This window comes from Phocoena sinus, chromosome 20 (assembly GCF_008692025.1).
Source record: "Phocoena sinus isolate mPhoSin1 chromosome 20, mPhoSin1.pri, whole genome shotgun sequence".
Lineage (NCBI taxonomy): Eukaryota > Metazoa > Chordata > Mammalia > Artiodactyla > Phocoenidae > Phocoena > Phocoena sinus.
This window is the reverse complement of record NC_045782.1, coordinates 50,767,346-50,788,379: the sequence shown is the minus strand read 5'-3', so window position 1 is coordinate 50,788,379 and position 21,034 is coordinate 50,767,346. Positions and strand designations below refer to the sequence as shown.

The 21,034-nt window shown below is 53.4% G+C and overlaps 1 protein-coding gene across 3 annotated transcripts in view; it reads right to left on the bottom strand.

Moving 5' to 3' along the window:
• Window positions 1-1,723: 1,723 nt before the first annotated feature.
• MXRA7 (matrix remodeling associated 7) overlaps window positions 1,724-21,034 on the bottom strand; it is a 29,875-nt gene continuing 10,564 nt past the window's right edge. The window contains exons 2-5 of one of the 3 annotated variants that reach the window (XM_032616168.1): window positions 15,570-15,627; window positions 10,998-11,094; window positions 9,867-9,947; window positions 5,007-6,291 (exon numbers count right to left, since the gene is read on the bottom strand). In XM_032616168.1, coding sequence (XP_032472059.1) covers window positions 9,914-9,947; window positions 10,998-11,094; window positions 15,570-15,627 — 189 coding nt within the window. In that variant the 3' untranslated portion in view covers window positions 5,007-6,291; window positions 9,867-9,913. Of the gene's footprint in view, window positions 3,318-5,006; window positions 6,292-9,866; window positions 9,948-10,997; window positions 11,095-15,569; window positions 15,628-21,034 lie in introns of those variants that run through there. The other 2 variants (XM_032616167.1, XM_032616169.1) reach the window with 2 other exon arrangements.

The following is a 21,034-nucleotide window of genomic DNA, read 5'->3' as shown; positions in this document are numbered from 1 at the left end:
GAGAATGATTGGTCCAATCTGCGGGTGCGTGGTTCTTCAGAGTATATAAAGTAGGCAATTAACACTTGGTTGAAATCGTACTGCAGACGGAGCTCTACTTTTGTTGGTGTTTTGACTTCCACTAAGGCTCCTGAATTTGGTGAGCTTTCCCTGGAATTACCTAGGTTCCCTTCTCAACTCAGGATCAGGGCTTGAGGATGACGGGTGCTGTACCCCAAATTATGGCCAGATAATCGGAAATGGGTGCTGTTCGGTGAATTAAACCTGAGATTAAATGTTTGGTGGTCAATAGAAAACAGGAAAAGACAGGAACGGGCACTTTACAGGGGGAAAAAAATGCAAGGAGCACCTAAACATTTGAATGGTTGTGCAAACCTTTACATAATAAGAAAAATGCAAATTAAAGTTTCATTGAGCTAACATTTTTGACCTATCAAATTGACAAAAATCCAAAATTTGACAAGGTTCTCTGTTAAGGACGATGCGGTGGCCCAGATGGTATCGATTTTTCGTCCTCCCGACACTTACGAACAAACAAATGTTTCCTCTTGCTTTCAGCTTGCAGGGTAGGCTGTTATCTTATGGTCATCTGTTAAGTTCTCGCATTGACCCCCGGGAACTTTTAAGAACAAATTCTGAGTCTGCAGGTACATTTTTTCGAAGGTGCTTTGATTTTCCTGACTAGTAGCAATACTGAGATCTGGTGGGACATATGGGTGTCAGTTGGAAATGGGTTTTGTTTTAAGAGGACTCTTGTGGCAACTGGTGTGCCAGTGAAGCAGATGAAGTGACAGAAATCATATAAACAGAAGATGGAGCTTATCTGGAAATGGCATCAGAGCCGCCCAAAAATTGTAGCAAGCCAGCAGTGCTTCCACAAAGCATCAGAGGCCCAGTACCTGGGCAACAGAACCACCACCCAGGAAGAGTGTCACATATTCTGGGCACTCCAGACCCTGGCTTCCAAGTCCCCACCAGGTGACAGGTCCTGTCTACCCAGTACCCATCCCTCCCACCCCTTTCTCACAGAGCCCCAGTGAGGTCCAGTGGCCCCCTCCTCTGGATGGCTAAGTGTTCAGGGGATGCCGGCCCCAGCCCCAGGCATCTCAGCCAACCATGGTGGTCCCATCTCCTTGCTAGTGATCGGTGAAGGCACGGACACATGACATTCTGGCCAATTGGGACCCAAAAGGGGAGGGTGCACCTGAATTGGTTCACTCACTCCTAGGACACAAAGAAGAGACGGCCCTTTTCCTGCGCCTCGATGTGATAGCTGAACTCCCGCAGCCATCTTGCAACCACGAGGAGAGCTGGTCTGTGACAAAGCCCACAGTGCAAGGAAGACCAAGTTAAGAAAAATGTAGCTTGGGCCCTGACCCTAATGGACCTACAGGCATTCTGCCTTTGGACTCCTCCCGTGCCCTAATTCTCCTTTTGTTTAGGACAATTGAGTTGGAGTTTTCAGTTCTTTGCAGTTGGAACATCTTAGCTGAACCAAGTATAGAAAAGTTCCTTCAGTTTACTTTTCCCATAGCCATGAGAATTTTGACTCACGTACCCACGAGTCATTTCTGTTTGTTTGGTATAATCAGAGAAGAAGGACTGGAAGAAGGAGGTGAAGAAAGAGATATAAAGTGACTACAGGGCAGTGCAAGTTCTGCTGACGTGCATTTAGGGGGCAGGGAGATAAAAAACAACCCAGGGGGGTCCTTGGGACCTGAGAGAGAGAACAAACAATACTTAAATCATAACGTGTTTAAAAAGCAGTAACAAAAAAGATAAAAATATTTTAAAAAAAAAAAAAAGAACTGACATTTGGATATAACAACAGACACACAGATCAGACCCTCCTGCTATGGATTGTCAGCAAAGAAGCAAAAGCAGTTACAGTGATGCGGGGGAGGCCTGGGAAAAACCCTAACAAGCAAGAGAGGATAAAAGAAGGTTCACTGTGATCCCGTGATAATTATTAAATTGTGGTACGTAAAACGCCACTGCTTCTTGTAATTTCGTGTTTCGTTTTATTTCAGCAAATAAAAAATATTCTCAAGAACTTTCTTAGGTTGTCCCTTTAGTGTACCCTCCTAAATTCAGATTGCCATGAATTTTTCTGCCAGTGGGGTGATCAGATACAGGACCTGGGCAGAATGGAAGAATCGCTGTTATTTCCGTCGTCATGCACTCACTGACTCACTGAACTTTACTGATGTGCTAAGGTGGCCCAGGCTCTCTCTGTGAGGTCATTTTGTCATTTTATTGAATGCTGACTTGTGAGGTTCTCTTTTCCTGCACACATGCCTGGCTTCTCCAAAGGACTTTATTTTTATGTATTTATTTATTTTTGGCCGCGCCACGGCTCGCAGCTTCTTAGTTTCCCGACCAGGGATTGAACCCACACCCTCAGCAGTGAAAGCGCCGAGTCCTAACCACTGGACCGCCAGGGAACTCCCCTCTACACGACTTTAATCTCTCTAAAGGTAGGACTGTGTTGTGTATTTTATTTCCATTGACAGCGTCTAGCACAGGTCTAGGTGTGTGATACGCACTCATAGAAGTCTTAATTATATATAAAGTAAGTCTCGCGTTTAAATAAGAGAAACTTAGAGGGTCTTAACTCTGATACTGTTGCTTTGGTCCAGGATCGAAGGTGAGTCTTCGAATCAGACTTTTTGCTTTTTAGGGATGCTCCCCTACCGCTTGCCTCCATACAATTAGAGAACTGTCCAGAAATCCTTCTAAGGAAGAAGGTGGTGTAGTGTTATTAGACTGGATGCTCAGGCAGTGGGACCTGATACTCATCCCACAGCACCCCTGAATCCTTTCAACACCATGTGCTGGGGCTGCTGAGGCTTCGAGCCAGCCCTTCTGGGCCGCTGCCTGCTTAGGGTCTGCACGGAAGGTCGAATTTGGATCAGATGACAGCCTCGGAGGGGAGCCCATGTGACAGCTGGAAGCTCACCAGCAGGCAGAAGCCAAGCAAGTCAGGGATTTTTCTTCTCTGAAGACAACAGTCCTGATTCCTGTGACATGATACCTAAATTGCAAGAACTGAGCAACTCTGTATATGATCTACCTCTACATCTATGTATATGAGATAAACTGAAGCCTACACAAGTCTGACAGTGGCACGGGCTCCGGTCCTGGGCCGGGCTGGGGCAGAGTCGTGGCCCCGCCGTGGCGGCGTCTTGACGGGTGGAGGCGCCTACATGTCGTAGAGCCGGAGCTGGTCCTGCACGTCACCGTCCGACATCTCGCCAAACGTCTCCTTGTTGTCCTTCATGAGCTTGAAGATGGCAGCCAGCTGTTCTTTCTGAACTCTGTCAAGAAGAAAGGATAAAGAGGAAAAAGATGCTCCCAAACCAGGGGAGAGAGAGAGAGGCCGTGCACATCCCGTGGAGTCCGGACACTCCTCACTCCTGTATTACTGCTTTGCTTTCCAGAGTAAGAAGAAAATGAAACTAAAACAAAACCCACTCTTAACACAGGAGCTGATTTGGTCTAAACAAACTCAACTCGAGACTTCCACAACCTGGGGTTCCAAGTCTGGGGTTTACCCTGGAGACTTGGGGATCCCAAGTTATCGTTCAGGTTCTCGGTGCTACAGTTTCCCCGTGGGCCTCCCTTTTTTCTCGGTCGTGCCACACGGCCTGCAGGATCTTAGTTCCCGGACCAGAGATCGAACCTGGCTCCTCGGCAGTTGAGAGCTCGGAGTCCTAACCACTGGGCCGCCGGGGAATTCCCAGGCCTCTCTTTAATGTTGACTACACACCTCCCCGGGAGGCCATGAGGAAGCAGAGGTACTCCATTAGGCGGCTAGAGAGCCTATGCAGAGACATGTCAGAAACAGCCTTCGTTTAGAGGGATGAGCCAAAAGTGGAGGAAGAAGAAACACAGTTGGCTGGGAAACGGGAGCATACAGATGTGTGCACAGGGGCAAGGCTGGGCGTGGGGTCTCGCTGCCCAGAGGAAGGGGCGCCTCTTTCCAGTTTGCACAAAGACACCTTATAGCCAGCAGGGGCCCTGGCCCTTTTACCAGGGAACAGGCCTGGCTGGAGATCGGCTTTATGTTCACCACACACGGGCTGGGGGGCCGGGGGGATGCTGGGAGTGATGTTCTGTTCTCTCTCTGCAGCCGGGCCACGCCATCTGATCAGCACGGGACACCTCCCATGAGTGCAAACATGAAAGGGTGGGGTGAGACTCTGCAGACACGGTTTGCTTCTTGTTTGTTCTGTTGTGCTGTGCTCATCAGTGAGGCTGGGCACTGTGTGCTGGCGTGAGCTCCCCATTCGGTTTCAGGCTTCTGTGGTTCCCCCCCCCCGCAACACCGCCCTACTGGCTCGGCACGGGCCACCTTCAGAGGATGTAAACCAAACGGCAGGGTCTGCTCTGGTCCCTGCAGACCCACCAGGAGGCAGAGCTTCAGCACAGCCTCTGACCGCTGGCCCTGTAGGGCACAGCACTGTCCAACCAGCACCCCAACCCTGTCTACAGGGGGATCCGATCGACGTCTGGTCTTACGCTTGTCCTAACATCTTCCTTCTGCAATAACCCCGTATCTCCCAAACAGCTAACAGTTGGTTTTCTGACTACAGCAGCATCTAGAAGCTGAAATACCAAAGTCCCAAATCCAAGCCTCTCTTAGTCATGCCGGGAAAGTTATTTCTACAGTCTGCTTTCCTGTCCGGAGGAGAAGGAGCCTGTGAGAAGTACGCGATACCCTACCACCTGAAGAAAGGAGTACTGTGAATTGACAGGCTGTGTGTTTAGCTCTTTGGAAGGAATCACAATCCAGGTGTATGAGTGGGCATCCCCCCCAAGGTACACAAATCCTCTTGTGCGTCTCTTAATGGCCGTGGCGCTTGCATATTTTTAAGAGGGTGGGCCTAGGACTTTGCACTCTGCTGGAGAGTAACGGGCACAAACTGAGAGACAGCTCAAATTTTAATGGGTTCAAAAAGATGATTTTTTAAAAACAAAGCAAAACTGAAATAAACACACAGTAATCAAGACCATCTACTCAAAGTTTATTGGACTGAACAAAGGCTAAATACACAGATCCCAGCCATCGGGAGTATGTGAGGCTTGGTGCCTACAAGCCACGTTCAGAAAGTGTCCAGACAAACTTAATAACCTGGAAGGAGTCACCTACTTTTCAGTCAGACCCCGGCCGGACAAGGACATTGCTGTTGCTACTGCTGTGTGGGTCAGGCTACATGGCTCTGTGTGGCTGTTGCTTTGTTGCCTGTTCCGTCCTAAACCCGTGAACCTAAGGTATTAGACCCAGAGGAGAAGGTCCCTGGGAAGGTACCATGCCCTAGGCTGACAGTGGACATTTCCCGGCCTTCCACTAAATAGAGGAGAAAAAAAAATTTTTCTATCAACTTACTGCTTTCAAAAAATGTTTTAACCAACACATCTAAAAACTACAGATTAGTTTGGTATAGTATAAATATTGTCAAATATAAAATTCCAAGAAATGAATCTGGGACTGATCTGATTATCTGGAGAAGTTCTAGCTCATCTATGAAACCTAGGAAAAGGCAGAATCGAGACAGCTGTTTTAAGCGAACACTATCATTATTGCTTCTGTGAAAGCGAAGGTGGACATTCCGCTGAGCTGGTAGGAACATCAATGAAAAGGCCTCTTAGCAACAAGCGGGCTGGATCCGAGCCTGCTCTCAACGGAGGGTAAGGGCAAGAGGAAGTCAACAGCTGGTTCTGGTTCTTTGCTGCCCACTGATCAATCATCGGGCTCTCGCCCCCACGGCCGAGCCAGCCGAAGACAGAGAGGGGAGCGGGCCCCAAGGGGAAGGAGGGCAGTTGACCAGGCAGCGAGCACAGGCAGCGCTCCCTCATTTGTCCATCACACCTCAAAGTCTTTCCTGGTTTGGCTCTGGTGATGAAAAGCAGCAGGGCTGGAATAAAACTACACCGATTTTAAAATGATGGCATTGCTGACATTGGTGATATCTCAGGTGCAAAGCGTGTGTGGACAGGAAGGTTGAGTGATAGGGAAAATAAAAGTCCAGGAAAACCCTTCAGCTTAACAAAGCAATCCAGGCAAACAGGGAGGAACGCCTCTACAGGGGAGCGCCACGGGCATTCGGGATCCTCCCAGCCAAGGAAAGTCCTGGATGGGGGCCTAGTCCTGGCAGATTTATGTGGGAAAATGCGCCCCAGGAGCCTGCTGCTCCTCTCTGGGGATTCCACTTTATCTCTCAAGTTTTAAGATGCCAAAAGGAAAAGCCTTTAGGAGGAGGCTAAGGATAACTTCATTATTCCTCGGTTCTGTAAAGAGAAATAAGGAGAAAAGATAATTTATTTCACTCATGCCGTCTTACAAGTACTGCAGGAAAGGGGGAAACGGGGTGAGGAAGGGGAACGTCTGGAATTGCAGAAGCCAGCCCAGATGCTGGGATCCAGACCCAGGGGAGTTTGCCTCTCATCACCCGCTTCAGGAGAGCCCACTAACCGAAGGCAGCCCGAGACCCCGTTCCAAGTCTGCAAGGCCTACAGGGGCAGGTCAGGGCCCACCTGTAGGTGGTTTAGCAGGTAGGGTGCCCTTGTAGGTAGTTGAGCAGGTCAGGGCCCTCATGTAGGTGGTTGTACAGGTTGGGTCCCACCTGTAGGAGCGAGGCAGGTCAGGGCCCACCTGTACATAGTTTAACAGGCAGGGTCCCACTGGAGGTAGTTAGGCAGGGAGTGTCAGACTTTAGGTAGTTGGGCAGGTAGGGTCCCAGAGTAAATACTTGGGCAGGGCACGTCTCTCATTTGGGTATCTGGGCAGTTCGGGTGCCCATGGGGGTAGCTGAGCAGGCTGAAGCCCACTTGTAGGTGGTTGGCAGGGAGGGTCCCACTTACAGGTATTTGGGCAGTTCGAGTCTCACATGTGGGTGGCTAGGCAGGGAGGGTCCCACAGTAGGTAGCTGGGCAGGGAGGGTCCCACATGTTGGTATGTGGGCAGTTTGGGTCCCACACATGGGTAGTTAGACAGGGAGCACCCTCAGGTAGCTGGGCAGCTCGGGGCCCACTTGTGCACAGTTTAACACGGAGGGTCCTCAATTAGGTAGTTGGGCAGGGAGGGTACCACAGGTGTGTTGTTGGGCACGGGGGTCCACAGGTAGGTCGGTGGGCAGGTAGGGTGCCACAGATATACTTAGGTAGGTAGGTCAGACTGCGGGGGTCAGATCCTCAGCTTTGTGGCCGCTCTGGGCTGGTCCTCTGTGGGCCGGTCCTCTCACCATAGATTATTTCTTATCCTTGCTGGGTAGGTTTTGTCCCTTCTGGGGACAGTGGCTTCCAAGGACATGTGCTCCCCAGATGACACAAATGGTGTGCCCACCTTTTGCAAGGGACATGCAGAAGCGCTGGTTTACCCAGGTGAGCGCTGAGGGAAACCGGTGGGATTCAGTTTTATCCCTCTGGCGCCCTCATGTGGAAGTGAGTCAGCACGTGTTCCTAGAAATTCACACTGGTGGATGGTTTGTGGACCCATCAGAGGGCAGAAAGCAGGAAGAATAGCCACTCACCCTTGCCAGTTATGCATTTCAAAACACCACCCACTAGAGTGGTGTCCACTTCCAAAAACGTCAGGCCAGTCCTGGGGACCTTCAGAATGGAATGGGTGCTGGGGTCCTGGGTCCTCACTATCAGAGCCAACCTAGTCTACCTCCTGGGTTCCACTTTTCCCCTGGACCAGAAGATGGGAAGAAGGGACGGTGTACAAGGAAAGAAGTAGCCGACACTGCCTCTTCTTTTTGCTGCCGAGCTAGAAGTCAGCCAAGCTCGCCAGCTTCACTGGCCCTGGGGGTGAGGGGGTGGCATCTTGCCGCGGGGAGCAGTCATAACCTGCAAGCCCAGTGTCCCAGCCACGCTGAGGCTGGATACGGCACCTCCCAGAAAAGCTGCGGGGGGGACGCAGGGGCACCCCCATCCCGGCAGGGGCACCCCCATCCCGGCAGAGGCAGTGCTGAGGGAGCCTGTGAGCTCCAGCCCCACGGGAGACCCAGCAGGAGGTGGGCAGTGAGGAAGCAGGGTCTTTCTTAAGCAGCATGTCTGGATTTACAAGCCTTACACTTTCTGCCCCTTGGGCAGAAGGAATCTCATCTGTGAGCTGCTCCAAGGACAGGAACGCCCAGTTATTAATCACGTGGAGGAACGAATCTGGGGTCTCTTTCTCTGGGTCCTGCGTACCAAGTGCCATGCCCCGAAAACCTGTGAACTGCAGCTTCTGAGGAACTCTGGGTCTTGTGACTACTAAAGATTTAGGGTCTAGATCCCGCTGTGCGGGCCGAGGTAAAGAATTTAAAGTCAGGGGTTTGCAGCATGGGCTTTTAACCAGCTTGCAACTGACGGGGACGCTGAATGCCAGGAAGGGAATAAGAAGCAAGCAGAGTTTGGTCCAGAAGAATCTGACAGGCAGAGAAGGGCACACACTTTTCACTGGCCTGTGCTTTTAGTGGTTTGACAATATTTTTCATACTGACAATCCCAAAGGCAGTTTCCTAGACGCAGCTGGGACCAGAGCTGTCTCACACCCGTCCGCTCTCCCGGTCCCCACTGGAACTGTCGTGCTGCAGATGAAAACGCAAAGCCACGCCTGCCAGCCTCTGCAACCCCAAGCATCAGCATGCGGGGAACATGCGAGAAGGGTGGGTGTCGGCGGCCCCGTGCAGTGCGGAGCGGGCTGACCACGTGCAGGGGCAGGAGAGAGCAAGCAGACCTCACAGGCAGACGTGCCGGACAGCCACAGGAGCATGCTGGGAGGGGCGGTGATGAGAGTGAACGTGAACTCCAGCCCCACCCTGGGAGGACCGCGTTCACCATGAAGTCCACCAGTCCCTCCTCAGCTCAAGCACGATTGTGATAACCAAGCCTGCGGGTGAGGAGGTGAGAAACCCTCACCCCAAGAGCAGCGCTTGGGCAGTCTCGACCCCGCAGAATAGCTCAGCGTGAACCACTCATCTAGAGACCCCCAAAGATCCAGTAGGGAAAGACCCCCCCCTGGGCAACGCAGAGCCTGCTGTCTGAACACGATGGAGGGAGGACTTTCCCTCCCCGAGGTCCCAGCACGGAACCCAGGGACGGTGGCAGTCTGACCCCGGCCCGAGCCCTGCCACTGAGTCGGCTAACCGGCCTCTCCTACTCTAATGGCCCCTCATCTCCGCAGAGCACACAGAATAGGGCCAGGGTCCCGGTCACAGCCTCTGTCCACAGGGCCCTTCGAGGGGCCACAGGCGCGTCAAGCCCCCTCCATCCTTAACTCTGGGGCTGCACAACTTTTCTGGAAGGGGCCACGTACTGACTCTTTTCAGCTTTGTGGGCCATGTGGTCCCTCTGCAACTAAACTCAGCCACTGCGGTGGAAAAGCTGCCACAGACCACAGAAAAACAGTGACCGCAGCCCTGTTCCAGTCACACTGGATTTACAAACACAGGGCTGCAGTCCACCAGCCCTTGCTCTGATCATAACACCCTGCCTCACCCACAACTTGGGGGCACAGGGTTTCTGCCGGGCACCGTTCTACCTTCTCAGGGAAAGATGAAAGCTGCGGGCGTGATACCACGCAGTCCAGCGGAAGACAGTTCCCCCCCCAGCCTCACAAGGGGGCGCTGGCCCATTAGGCCCAGGAGGGACTTGCGTGAACTGGGCCTCCAAGAACCCTGCAGCCCTGGGAAGGGAGCCTGTTCACCCAGGAGCCCTGCGCTGGAGAAGAATGAGCGGGCCCGGGTGCACAGAAGTGAATTAACTGGTTATGAAGGCAGCGGAGGAGGAGAGGTTTGGACCACATTCAGTCGTGATGGGGACACAGTAACAGACAGGATGAGGGAGGCACCGCTAATCTAAGAAGTCAGTCTCCTTACCAAAAGGATTTGCAAGGATATTTGTGGCTCAGGACCTAAGGAACTTGCTACAGGGAAGTGAGGTCAGAGGTCAGCTCAATCCTGAAATATAAAGGCAGCAAACCGGATCACACCCAGAGGCAGCGGCTGGGCACCGAGGAGTGGGGGGCTTCCCCAGGCTGGGCTCACCCTGCCACCCCTCCGCCCCCGGTGAAGAGCCTTCCAGGCCAGGTTTGGAAGGACTGGCGGCGGCTCCAGAAAGGGAAAGGGGGTTCTCGTGGGCACAGGGCCTTCTGACTTGAGGGGTACAGGGTGGGCTTGGTGATAATGAAAGGGTAGTTGAGATCTGCACCCTGGAATAATAAAGCCTCCATTCCTGACCCTAGAACCCAGCTTACGCTAGCTAGCAAGTAGGGGGTGATCACCCAGCCCCTCCGGGTTGCTGGGCTCAGAAAACACAGGCCCCCATTTAGCTCTGTGCTTAAACCAGAGGACCCCAGGCCACAGGCTGGCCCGTGTCAGACCACTGGTTCTCGCCCATGGCCTGTCCCTACTGCTCCTTAGGAGGGAAGCCCAGGGTGTGCATGGGTGCCCGGCTGGGGGCTGGCGGGGCAAGAGCCCAATTCTAAAAATGAGGAGCTGCGTGGCTGCAACTGCCTCAGAGTTCTGTGGAGCAGAACAGATAAAAAGTGACTGCTGGCCCTGGGCTGGGGGGCTTGGGGGGTGCCGAGGCGGGCTGGTGGCCAAGTGGATGAGCAGGAAGAATCATGCAGTATCCTGCAGTGATGGACTGGTTTTGTCATGAACCCTCCGTGTAAGTGAACAGGCGGATCTGCTCCAGGCTCTTCCCAGGCATCTGCTTTTTCCCTTTTGGCGGGGGAGGGGTGGGGTGCAAGAAGGGGCTCGGCCACCCTCCCCCCATCACCGTCACACGCTCCTCCCGAGGGCCCCAAGGGGACTGTCGGGGGACATCGAGCCTGGCCGACTATTGCCAGGACAGGGGGGAGAAACCCCTAAAATGGAAATGGAAGAGTGCGGGGCTGGCGAAGCTTACAGGAGGCCCTCCTCCTCTCCCGCCTGCGACGAAGGGGGCTCACGGCGGTACCAGTACTGGAGAAAGCTGAGCGACCCCGAAGAGGGTGGGCGGCCTACCTCTGTTCCTCCTCCAGTTCCTCCTTGGTCATCATCTTCCTATACTGGTTTCCTCTCAGCTTCCCGGGGCTGTATTTGAAGGAGAAGGCCTCTCCCCCTGCAGAGAGGACACACAGTAAGAGCCAGTTAGGGTGCTGGGCCCGCCTGCAACTTCAGGCCCCTTTCCCTTCCAAAGAAGGGTTTCCAAAGAACCACCTGGGCCGGAGAGGGTGCCCCCGCTTCAAAGAGGGGCACATGGGCCCCACGCCCACCCCGGGCCAGCTCACCTAAGCCTCAGAGAGCGCTGGACGCCCACAACATCGGCTCACCCTCCCCTGGGCCTGGCAGGTCCTCCCCCGACACCACTTCCGCTTAGGAACTCTCTTGGGAACTTGAACCGGGGATGAGGCAGCTGGAGTGAAGCGAGCATCGTCGCCCCACCCCCATCCATGCTATTCAGTTCCATCCACCAAAGGCCGGTTCCCTTCCAAGACCAGGTTGAGCCGTCCACAGAGCTGCCTGTGGGCCTCTCTCCAGCAAGGGCTCTGGCCCAGCAGCCGCCCGCAAGGCTTTTCTCCCCCTCAGCCTGACCCCTCCCCCTTCCCCATGATTGCTGTGCTAATTACACAGTCGAAGGGCCGTTATTTCTGGGAAGCAGCCTGTGCTAAGGCGCTGGGTTCCCTGCCTCTCCTCGGGTCCCAGGTCCGGAAGGCTGCAGGGACCCCCGACCCTCCTGCCAAGGTCCTCGGGTTTCCCGGGCTTGGGGGTGCCCGCCCTGCCGTCCAGGGGCATCATGTCGGCAGGCCCTTTCTCTCTATGCCCCTCCCCGCAACCAGTTATTAAAAATCTGAAACAACGTATCCAGCCCACAATGGGACCTGGGAATGATGTGGCCTGTTCTCACGGTGTTCACAAATTGGTCATTAAAGCCAGCACTTAGGGAAGTGCCTGGCGGTCCAGTGGTTAGGACTCAGTGCTTTCACTGCCGAGAGCGGGGTTCAATCCCTGCTCGGGGAACTAAGATCCTGCAAGCCACGTGGCGTGGTCAAAAACCAAAAAACCAAACCAAAAAACCCCAGTACTTATTGCTGAACAGATCTGCCAGTCCCAGAGCAGACCCCGTAGCTGCCTTGGAACAAATGAAAGGGCAGCTCTAGAGGTCTGAAGAAGGCACACCCGGGGGTGTGGACAGAGGAAAACAGGGACGTGTGATGTAGGGAAGCCAGGCCAGAGGAGGCAGCATGTACAGGTGAAGCCTGCAAGGGCAGAAAAGGAAAGAGCACTAGAGCATTCCCCTGGCTGAGTGTCCGGGTGGAGAGAGCTCCCTTAGGAAGCAATGCCCTTATGTGGTCCTTCAGCCCAGGAGGTGGAGGGTAGACGGCCTCCGGTCAGCCTCGGGGATAGAGGCTCAGTGCCTGTCTTATCTAATTTCAGTTAATGTATAAAGAATTGAGTATGGGAAATGCAAGACCAGCAAATCACCCTCCCACACGGATGTATTCTTTTTCACTTCTGTTCTATGTCACTCCAGTGTCAGGGATCTCAAACACCTCCACATCCTGCCCTGGGCCACCCGGACCTCCTCCAGCTGGCAGCTGTCCGGAGTGATCAGACAGGCTGATGTGGGCTCCAGGGAGGAAAAGGCTGCAGCCTCTGAGATTCGAGCTCTCTCTGGGCTAAAAGAAGGTTCTGGATGCCAATTCAGAACCCAGGCATTGTAGCCGGGGTGGTGTGTGCTCTCACCACAGCCTGACTTTGCAGGAGAATCTGGCCGCCAGGGCTGAACCCTTGCCTTAGGCCGCAGTTACCCTGTTTGTACCAGGATTAACTCGATCTTCGTTCATTCAGCAAATACTTGGCGAGCACTCTGCTCGGTGCTGGGGACTTAGCAGAGAAGAAAACATACAGCAAGCAAAGATGAGTCATTAAAATACAGAGTTTGGGACTTCCCTGGCGGTCCAGTAGTTAAGACTTCGCTTTCCATTGCAGGGGGTGCAGGTGTGATCCCTGGTCGGGGAGCTGAGATCCCACATGCCTCGTGGCCAAAAAAAAGACTTAAAAAAGGTCCATGTTAAAAAACCGTATAAAATAAATAAGTAAAATAAAATAAAATACAGAGTTTGCAGCAGGTCCTGAGAGCTCTTCAGAAAAGGATAGCAGGAGGGGAGAGAGAGGCAGGGAGGGGGCTGCTTGGAAGTTTAAGCGGGGGGCGGGGTGTCAGAGGGGCTTTACAGGTGATGCTGCAGGTCTGGGGAGACAGAGCCAGCAAAGCAAGGAAGCCAGTGGGGGGGGGGGCAGGAAGCAAGGGGACAGGAGGACACGGGGTGAGACGCCAGGCTGCCAGGGCAGACAGGATGACTCCCCCCGACCCCCCAGCCCCGGAGACCCTGCTCCCATCAGCTTCTCTTCCCTCCAGGCTGAGCTCAGCTCAGGCTGACGAGCAAAGGGCCCGCAGCAGCAGGAACTTCTAAAGGCTCAGGGCTTGGGCTGCGGTGTCCCGGCACCTGGGAACCCTGCTGAGTAACCTGGGGCCGCCATTTGAGGGGCCTGGGTGTTTGGTTGTCAGGGAAGAACCTGCCACGGGGCAGAATCACACGGAGCTAGTCTCAGAGTGAGCTCACAACCATGCTGGCTTCTGGACCTCAGAAAGAGGCAACGGACAAAGACGACGGATTAACTTCGACTTCAAGGTCATTGTGTTGCTATGTTTTAGCCAGCTGGGTACTACTCACGGTTTCAATCTGTGGGGCCGCTCTGACTGTGCTGCTTCGAGCCAGAGGGAACAAACCACTCGAAAAGGCTTTCACTTAATCACATGTGGTGTGACGAGGGATCCACAGCAGCCTCCAATTTTGCTAGACCAGGAGGGTTCAACGTGAGAGCCCCCTGGGAAGGGGTACTTCCTCTTGCAGTCTTCTGAATCCACCCAGCCGCTTAGGGAAGGCACCTTAGCAGACACTGAGCTGGCTCACTGCAGAGGGGCTGGGGGCCTCTCACGTTTTCTGCTGACAGCTGGGGCCCTAAATCTCTCCTGCCTCTGCCTTGTCAGGGCTGGGAGGAGGCGGCTGGTGGATGGGCAAGGTCCAGGAGCAACAGTCAGATAAGGACGGAGGGCCCGGAGACACTGCCCACGGCTGGGAGTGGGGCTGCACATCTATGGGGTCTGACAGTGTTTCAGAAGAGGGGTCTGCTGAGCCTCCCCTTGTGCTGGCCCAGGGGCCTCCAGCAGCCTTGGCGCTTGCCTCCTGTGTCCCCAAATCACTGCTGGGATCCAATAACGTGGCAGGGACAGACCCCAGGCCCACGGTTCCTGCAGAGGATCTGGGGAGTCAACAGCTGGAGGGAGAGCCCCTGGCAAGGGGCTGATGTCCACCCCCCCACACCCCCCCCACCCCCTACCCCACCCCCGTCCCTCTTCCTCTAAGGCTCTATTGATAGAAACTGAAGGCCCATCCCTGCTGGGCCTCAGGGGAAGCTTCCCCACCCCCCATCCCAGCCCTGCCTGCCTGGCCCACACCAGCCTTGGTTACTGCATTCCTGCAACCTTCTCTTTCCAGGGCTCCTGCCAGTTGTTGGCTTAAAATCACAGCAACAGACTCCCTTTTTAAAAAAACATGAAATATTTCGAACGTACACAAAAGTACAGCAAGTAATGAGTCCTCCGTGTACTTGCCATACAGATTTGACAAATGTTGACATTTTGCTATTTTTGCTTCAGCTTCTTTTTTTTTTTCTTTAAAGAAATAAAACATGACAGAACCAGCAGAAGCCCCACACCGTGTCTGGTCCTGTCTGTCTGTCTGGGGCACTGGTCCCCGTGGGTGGCCAGAGCAAACACACTGTCTTCTACCCGGTCAAGTCAAAATTGCTCAATGCTCCCAGTCACTCCCTTTCTCTTCCCCTAGCTGTCTGGAACCTGATGGCCACACTAGTCAGCTGGAGCTGCTTCGGAATCAGGCGTTTCCTCTCTGGGGGACTTTAACCTGCAGAACCCTGGGAGGTGGCCCTGTAAGTGGCTTTAGTCTCCATAAAATAGGTCCGAGATATTTGGAGAGAAATGTGAAATGTACAAATAGGGGATGAGAAAGGAGTTAAGAGGCACTGCAGGAAACAGAAGGTCAGTGACGGGCCACCTGTATTTGGAGACAACTCACATTGTATAAATGGAAAAGTAAAGGCCGAAAGAGCAAAGCAGGGACTTCCCTGGTGGTCCAGTGGTTAAGACTCCAGGCTTCCACTGCAGGGGGCGCTGATTCAGGTCAGACCCCTGGTCAGGGAACTAAGATCCTGCCTGCCACACAGTGCAGCCAAAACAAAAAAAAAAAAAACAAAGAGCAAAGTAGGTGGTCCGGGAGATGGGTGCAGGAAGGCAGGGGGTCAGAAAGGAGTGGGCTCCAGCCGGTGTCCTCTGGGTTGCGGCAGACCCGGCTTCGCAGCCCCTCTCCTCTATCCTCTCCCCCTCCATCCTCTCCCCTCCCCCTGCCACTCAAATCCTCAGCTGGGGAATCCAAAGGGCCGTGGCACAGCCTAGCCTCCACAGCCAGACACGATCCGGGCGGCCTCAGCGGGCAGCGGTGCGCGGGTCCCACTCACCGTCGTCTTCCTCAGGTCCTGCCAGGGGTGGGCCCTCCACGCCATCCAGGTCCTTTTCCTGCAAGACAAGGGGAGGGCTCAGTGCTTGAGCACCTGATTTACATGTTTGATACTGTCATTCAGGGTTTGACCCCACGGTCAAAGCAACCTGACCCCTGGGTCTGCTCTTAGGATAGATGTGCTTGGGGACCGGAAGCGGGTGACCGCCTCGGGGAGAGGGGGCACTGGTGGACAGGACGTCGCGGGGAGAGGAAGGGACTGCCCAGGGCCAGCCTGACCACTCACAGCACCCGCGCTGTCCTTTGAGCGTGGCCAGGAGGTCCTGAGTGGGGGCCACGGTCAACAGCAGGTGGAAACAGGGACATCAGCAGGAATTCCCTGGTGGTCCAGTGGTTAGGACTCGGCGCTTTCACTGCCGTGGGCTCAGATTCAAGCCCTGGTCAGGGAACTAAGATGCCGCAAGCCATGCGGTGCGGACAAAACACACAAGCCAAAAAGGAAACAGGGACGTCAGTGCCTGAATTTTTGACCTTTGCACCTCGGTCCCTTTGCCTTTTCCAGGTGGGTGCTGGTCAAGTGGTGGGTGCCACTTCGATAAGTGGACTGGGCGACTCCCACTCCTGGCTATAGTGAGTAGAACAAAAGGCACGAGAGGAAAGCTGGCGGGTGCTCTGGGGTCTGGGCTGGGCTGGGTGTCACAGAGAAGCTGCGTTTGTGGTCACAGGCTCCAGCTCTGCTTCCTTTAACATTGTTTCCATCCCTGATCATTTCAGGCTCCATTTTCCCAAAATGGGAGCTCCACCTCCCTCAGCCTGGTTCTCTCCCACGCACACGGACAAAATAAACAGAAGGCTGGAAGGAATGTCCCGGGATGGCCTTGTGTAAGGCAGGAGTGACTTCAACTTGCAGGAATGTCGGAGGATGACAGGGAGGTGCGGGTGCTGGGGCTCTGAGGGACTGAAGGGCCAGGGGACCTGCGGCCCGAGGAAGTCCAGCGGCAGACAAGGCAGAGCCAGCGGGTTTAGGAGAGGCGAGCCCGACGTGAATGAGCTGCCCCACGGGGGCCGAGACAGCACGGTGGACTAATCCAAACCCAGGCCTTCAGGCTCCCGGCCCGGGGGTCCAGCGGTTTGCAGCCTCAGCAAGCCGGGCAGGCAGGCGCCCCAACAAAGCAGAGAGAGCTCAGCTGGGAGGCAAAGTTTGCACAAAGCCCAAGAGCCGGTCCTAAGCGGCAAAAACCCAAAGGGCCTCTCGTTGTGACTTCCTCTCTCGCTGGACCCCACAAGATGCGGCCGGGCGGAGCAGGGCCGGAGGCAGGAGCTGGCTCTTCTCCACTTAGCAGTTTGCATCAGGCTCGGCGCCATCTGATGTGAGGCACGCTGCCCTGAGCGCTGGCCAGCACCTGGGGCTCGGGTGTCCAGACGCCTCCGGGATTTTGCCCAGCAGAGCGTCTTTGTGGCTGCAGGGGAAGGCAGGCCTCTTTGGGGGACAACGGAGACACCCTTTGACTCAGCAAACCCAGTTCTAGGGATCTGCTCTGGGCTGGAAAACCATCTATCTGGGTTTTTATACGAGGACTCTGGGTGCAGGGGAGAACAAGACAAAACCGGGAACAACTGAATGTTCATCCACGGAGTTAAATCTAGTATAGTTAAGTATATTGTAGTTCAACAGTTTGGTCCGTACGTTCACCAAATAGTAACACCTTAAATACATTACAGTGCATGCATACACTGTGCAACACTGCCTTAAAAAGGAGGCGACTGGGGACTTCCCTGGCGGTCCAGTGGTTAGGACTCCACGCTTCCACTGCAGGGGGCACGGGTTCGATCCCCGGTCAGGGAACTAAGATCCCACATGCCGCGCGGCACAGCCAGAAAAATAAAAATTGTAAAAATTAAAAAAAAAAAAAACAATTTAAAGAGGAGGCAACCATACGTACCGATGTGAAAAGCGCATTGAGATACACTACCAAAGGGAGAAGCAAGAAGCAGCACAGGGTGGAGTGCAACATTCCTGGTGTGCACGTCGAGACAGAAGCGCACATATACGCTCATAAATGCGGAGAAAACGTTTTCCAGAAGGACACTCAAGACACCGATAACAGCGACCGCCTTTGGGGAGAGGAGCTGGCTGGGGGCGGCCTTTCCTCTCCATCTTACACATTTCAGTATAATTTGGATTTTCTAATAATAGGCATGAATTGCATTTTTAAAATGCTACACAGGGATCTCTGAACAGTGAGCTTGGGGCTACTATATATATATTTCTTTAAAAAAAGAAAGAGAAAAAACACAGAAAGAAAAACAGATTAATCTAATCAGGGCTGGAGCCCAGAAATAAGCCCAATGTCAAGACTAGAGAGTAGGCCAGTTCTCCTACTATGTCGAGGGACGCAAAGCCTAAAGGAAAAACAACAAAAAAGCAAGCACAGCCCCTTCGTGAAGGAGCTCACAGTCCGGCAGGAAAGACACATACCCAGATAACTGCCACCCAGATTGGTAAATTCAAGGACCAAGGCAGACCTCTTTACCCCAACGAGACACGGCGTCAGTTGACCTGCCAGCACCCCCCTGGGGAGAGACTGGTCTACATTTGGATTTTGCACTTGACTTTTGAAGTGTGGTACTTTTAAAACTGGTTATGACCCATTGGTGAGTCACGAAAGCAATTTAGAGGTTGCTACTAGTATTTAAAAGTTGTGCAGCCAACGTCTTAGTGTGATTTTAAGATTTAATAACTTCAGAAGCATAAATGCTCCCAACACACCAAAAACTGTCATTTGAAAGGTTAGTTATCTACATTTTAAATATGTTGACGTTTCTTATCCAGATTCATATAATACCCCCGTCTAGTGGCTCTAGCTGATTTTCAGACTTTGGAAAACCATTCATGGGCGGATGGTCAGTGACTAAAGGGATTGCCTTTGTGAGTCCAGCCTTGTGATCTTATGAGGATTGGAGGCACACGTGACAGTCTGGACATGACCTCAAGGGAGGTCGACCAGGTATCTGAGGTGCCCACAGGAGAGGACTCCTCTACCTGCTTGTCCGTCCAGATTCCAGCACTCACAAAGACTTAAAATGAAAAACACAGCATTCAAATGTCAGGAAACTAAGTATAAAAGGAATTTAAATAAGTAAATACTCAACTGATGTATTTTGTAGGTTTGTAGCATTTACACTTCTTCAGTTATTAAGACTTAAAACTACACTAAGACTTCGGGGGCGACCCTGTATCCCAATATGAAATTAAAGATAAATAGTGGTGTGTGTGTGGTTGATGTAGCTACCGTTTTATAAAACGTCTGTGACCTTATAGACAGGGATTCAATTCAAATAAATAGATTTCTTATTTGAGACTTAATGAAGTTTGGAAAACATGGCTGAATCAGCCATTTACTGTTTTCTGTCTGCACAGAAACCCCCTTCTTTCAGAAGATGCCCTTTGAAGCCTGTGGTCTTGGTGGGAACTGCCAGTCGGGCAGTCAGACCCCCCCCACACACACACACCACGATAGGCAGGGCAGGCGGATGTGACCCAGGGCCCAACTTTTGCTTGGGCACAAGGGACCTCTCGTTCCAGAACTGGAAGCTCGGGAGCTGCCCAGGGTCGCCGGGGTCGGGAGTCCCTGGCTGTTCCACCCCTGCCTCACCAGTATGTGAGCGACTCAAATCCTGGTTCTGCGAAAGCTCACCTGAACCCAGTTTCTGTCACCGACAGCCAGAGTCCTGACCACGGCCACTGTCCACTCACATCCCACTCCGCAAGCCCAGAACATCTCATGTTCTGCCAGGAGGCTCTTGCCTCTGTCAAATACCAGCTGCACGGCAGTGGGGGTGGGTAGGGGGGCCTGCTCCAGGGTGGTGCCCAAGGCCTCACATTTATCTGGGTTACTTACTGGTCTTCTAGACAACATCATAATAATGGGAAGCCTTCCATTATTTAAAAAAAGAAAAAGTTTAAAAATCACTCTTTATTGCATTTTGCCCTTATTTTATAAAAAATGCGTAAGAGCGACTGGGACCAGGATGGAAGCCCTTCTGGAGGCTGGGACTCTTTGGCCTCAGTCCAGTGCTCTTTGCTTCAAGATGGTGAGCTGTGTGCAGGACAGCAAAGGAGAAGAATAAAGGGAGACCGACCGTGTGCAAAATGCTGGAATTGCTCTTTCGAAGCCTTTGTCTGGAAGAGCAGTCAGTAAGGACTTTACTGGAAATTCCCTGGCGTTCCAGTGGTTAGGGCTTGGCGCTCTCACTGCTGGGGCCCAGGTTCCATCCCTGGTCGGGGAACTAAGATCCCGCAAGCTGCAGAGTGCGGCCAAAAGATAAAGGATTTTACCTGCGTACCTGCTCGTTAACACATCCCATCTTTAAGTTCTGCTTTGGCAGGTACATACCTTATGCATTCAAGCAACATGATGGTGGGGGGCCCTAAGGAGGGGAGCTCAGCTGAGCCTGAGGGGCGCAGGGGAGGCCTTGGAAGGGACGAGCTGGGTCTGAGAAGAGCTGGCCAGGCCTGGAACATCCCGGCTTTCCCAGTGACTCCTTGGAGTTTGGTGTGACTGCAGGGCGGGGTGGGAGGCCAGGAATGCAGGGCCTGGACTAGAGAGCTTATATAGGACAAGGCCCTGAGGAGCCACCGGAAGCTTCAAAGTGCGGAGAAACAGGATGAGAGCTGCGTTTGGGAGCCGTACGTGGGGATGCACTGGCAAGACAGGAGGCAGGAAGGTTCAAAGCACAGGTGAGAGATGTAAGGTCCTGAACTGAGAGGCTAAAGGAATTGGGCCCTCAGCTCTGTCTTTGCTGAATGAGTCTCGAAGGCCCAAGGCGACTCCTCAGGGCTCTCAGGGTCTGAGTCCCACTCTGGGGCTTGCTCTCCTGTGGCTGGTGGGGCAGCCGTGCCCCACAGCTCGGCCAGGACCAGGCCTGGAGACAGGATGCACCCAGCAGCTGCTCACAGCGCTGACTGCAGAGCTCACGAGAGGCCATCACCACTGTCGATTTCTGGTCCATGCCCTTGGTCCTGAGAATGTTGCATGGTACCCATGCCTTAAGGGATGCATTGTGTCCTTCCCCAAATTCATATGTTGAGGTCTGAACCCTCAGTACTCCAGACTATGACTGCATCTGGAGAGAGGGTCTACAAAGAGGTAAGTTCAGTCAGGTTATTAGGGTGGGTCCTAATCCAATCTGACTGGTGTCCTTATAAGAGGAAATGTGGACACACGGAGAGACAGCAGGGAAGCCTGCACACAGAGGAAAAACCACGTGAGGACCCAGCAAGAAGGCAGCATGTGCAACGAAGGAGAGAGGCCTCAGGAGAGACCAGGCCCCCGACACCTCGACCTAACGGTTCTGGAGAAAATACATTCCTGTTGTTTAAGCCATCCAGTCTGTGGTACTTTGTTATGGCAGCCCTAGCAGACGAATACCCCAAGTGCAAATGAAAGTAAATCAATGTAATGA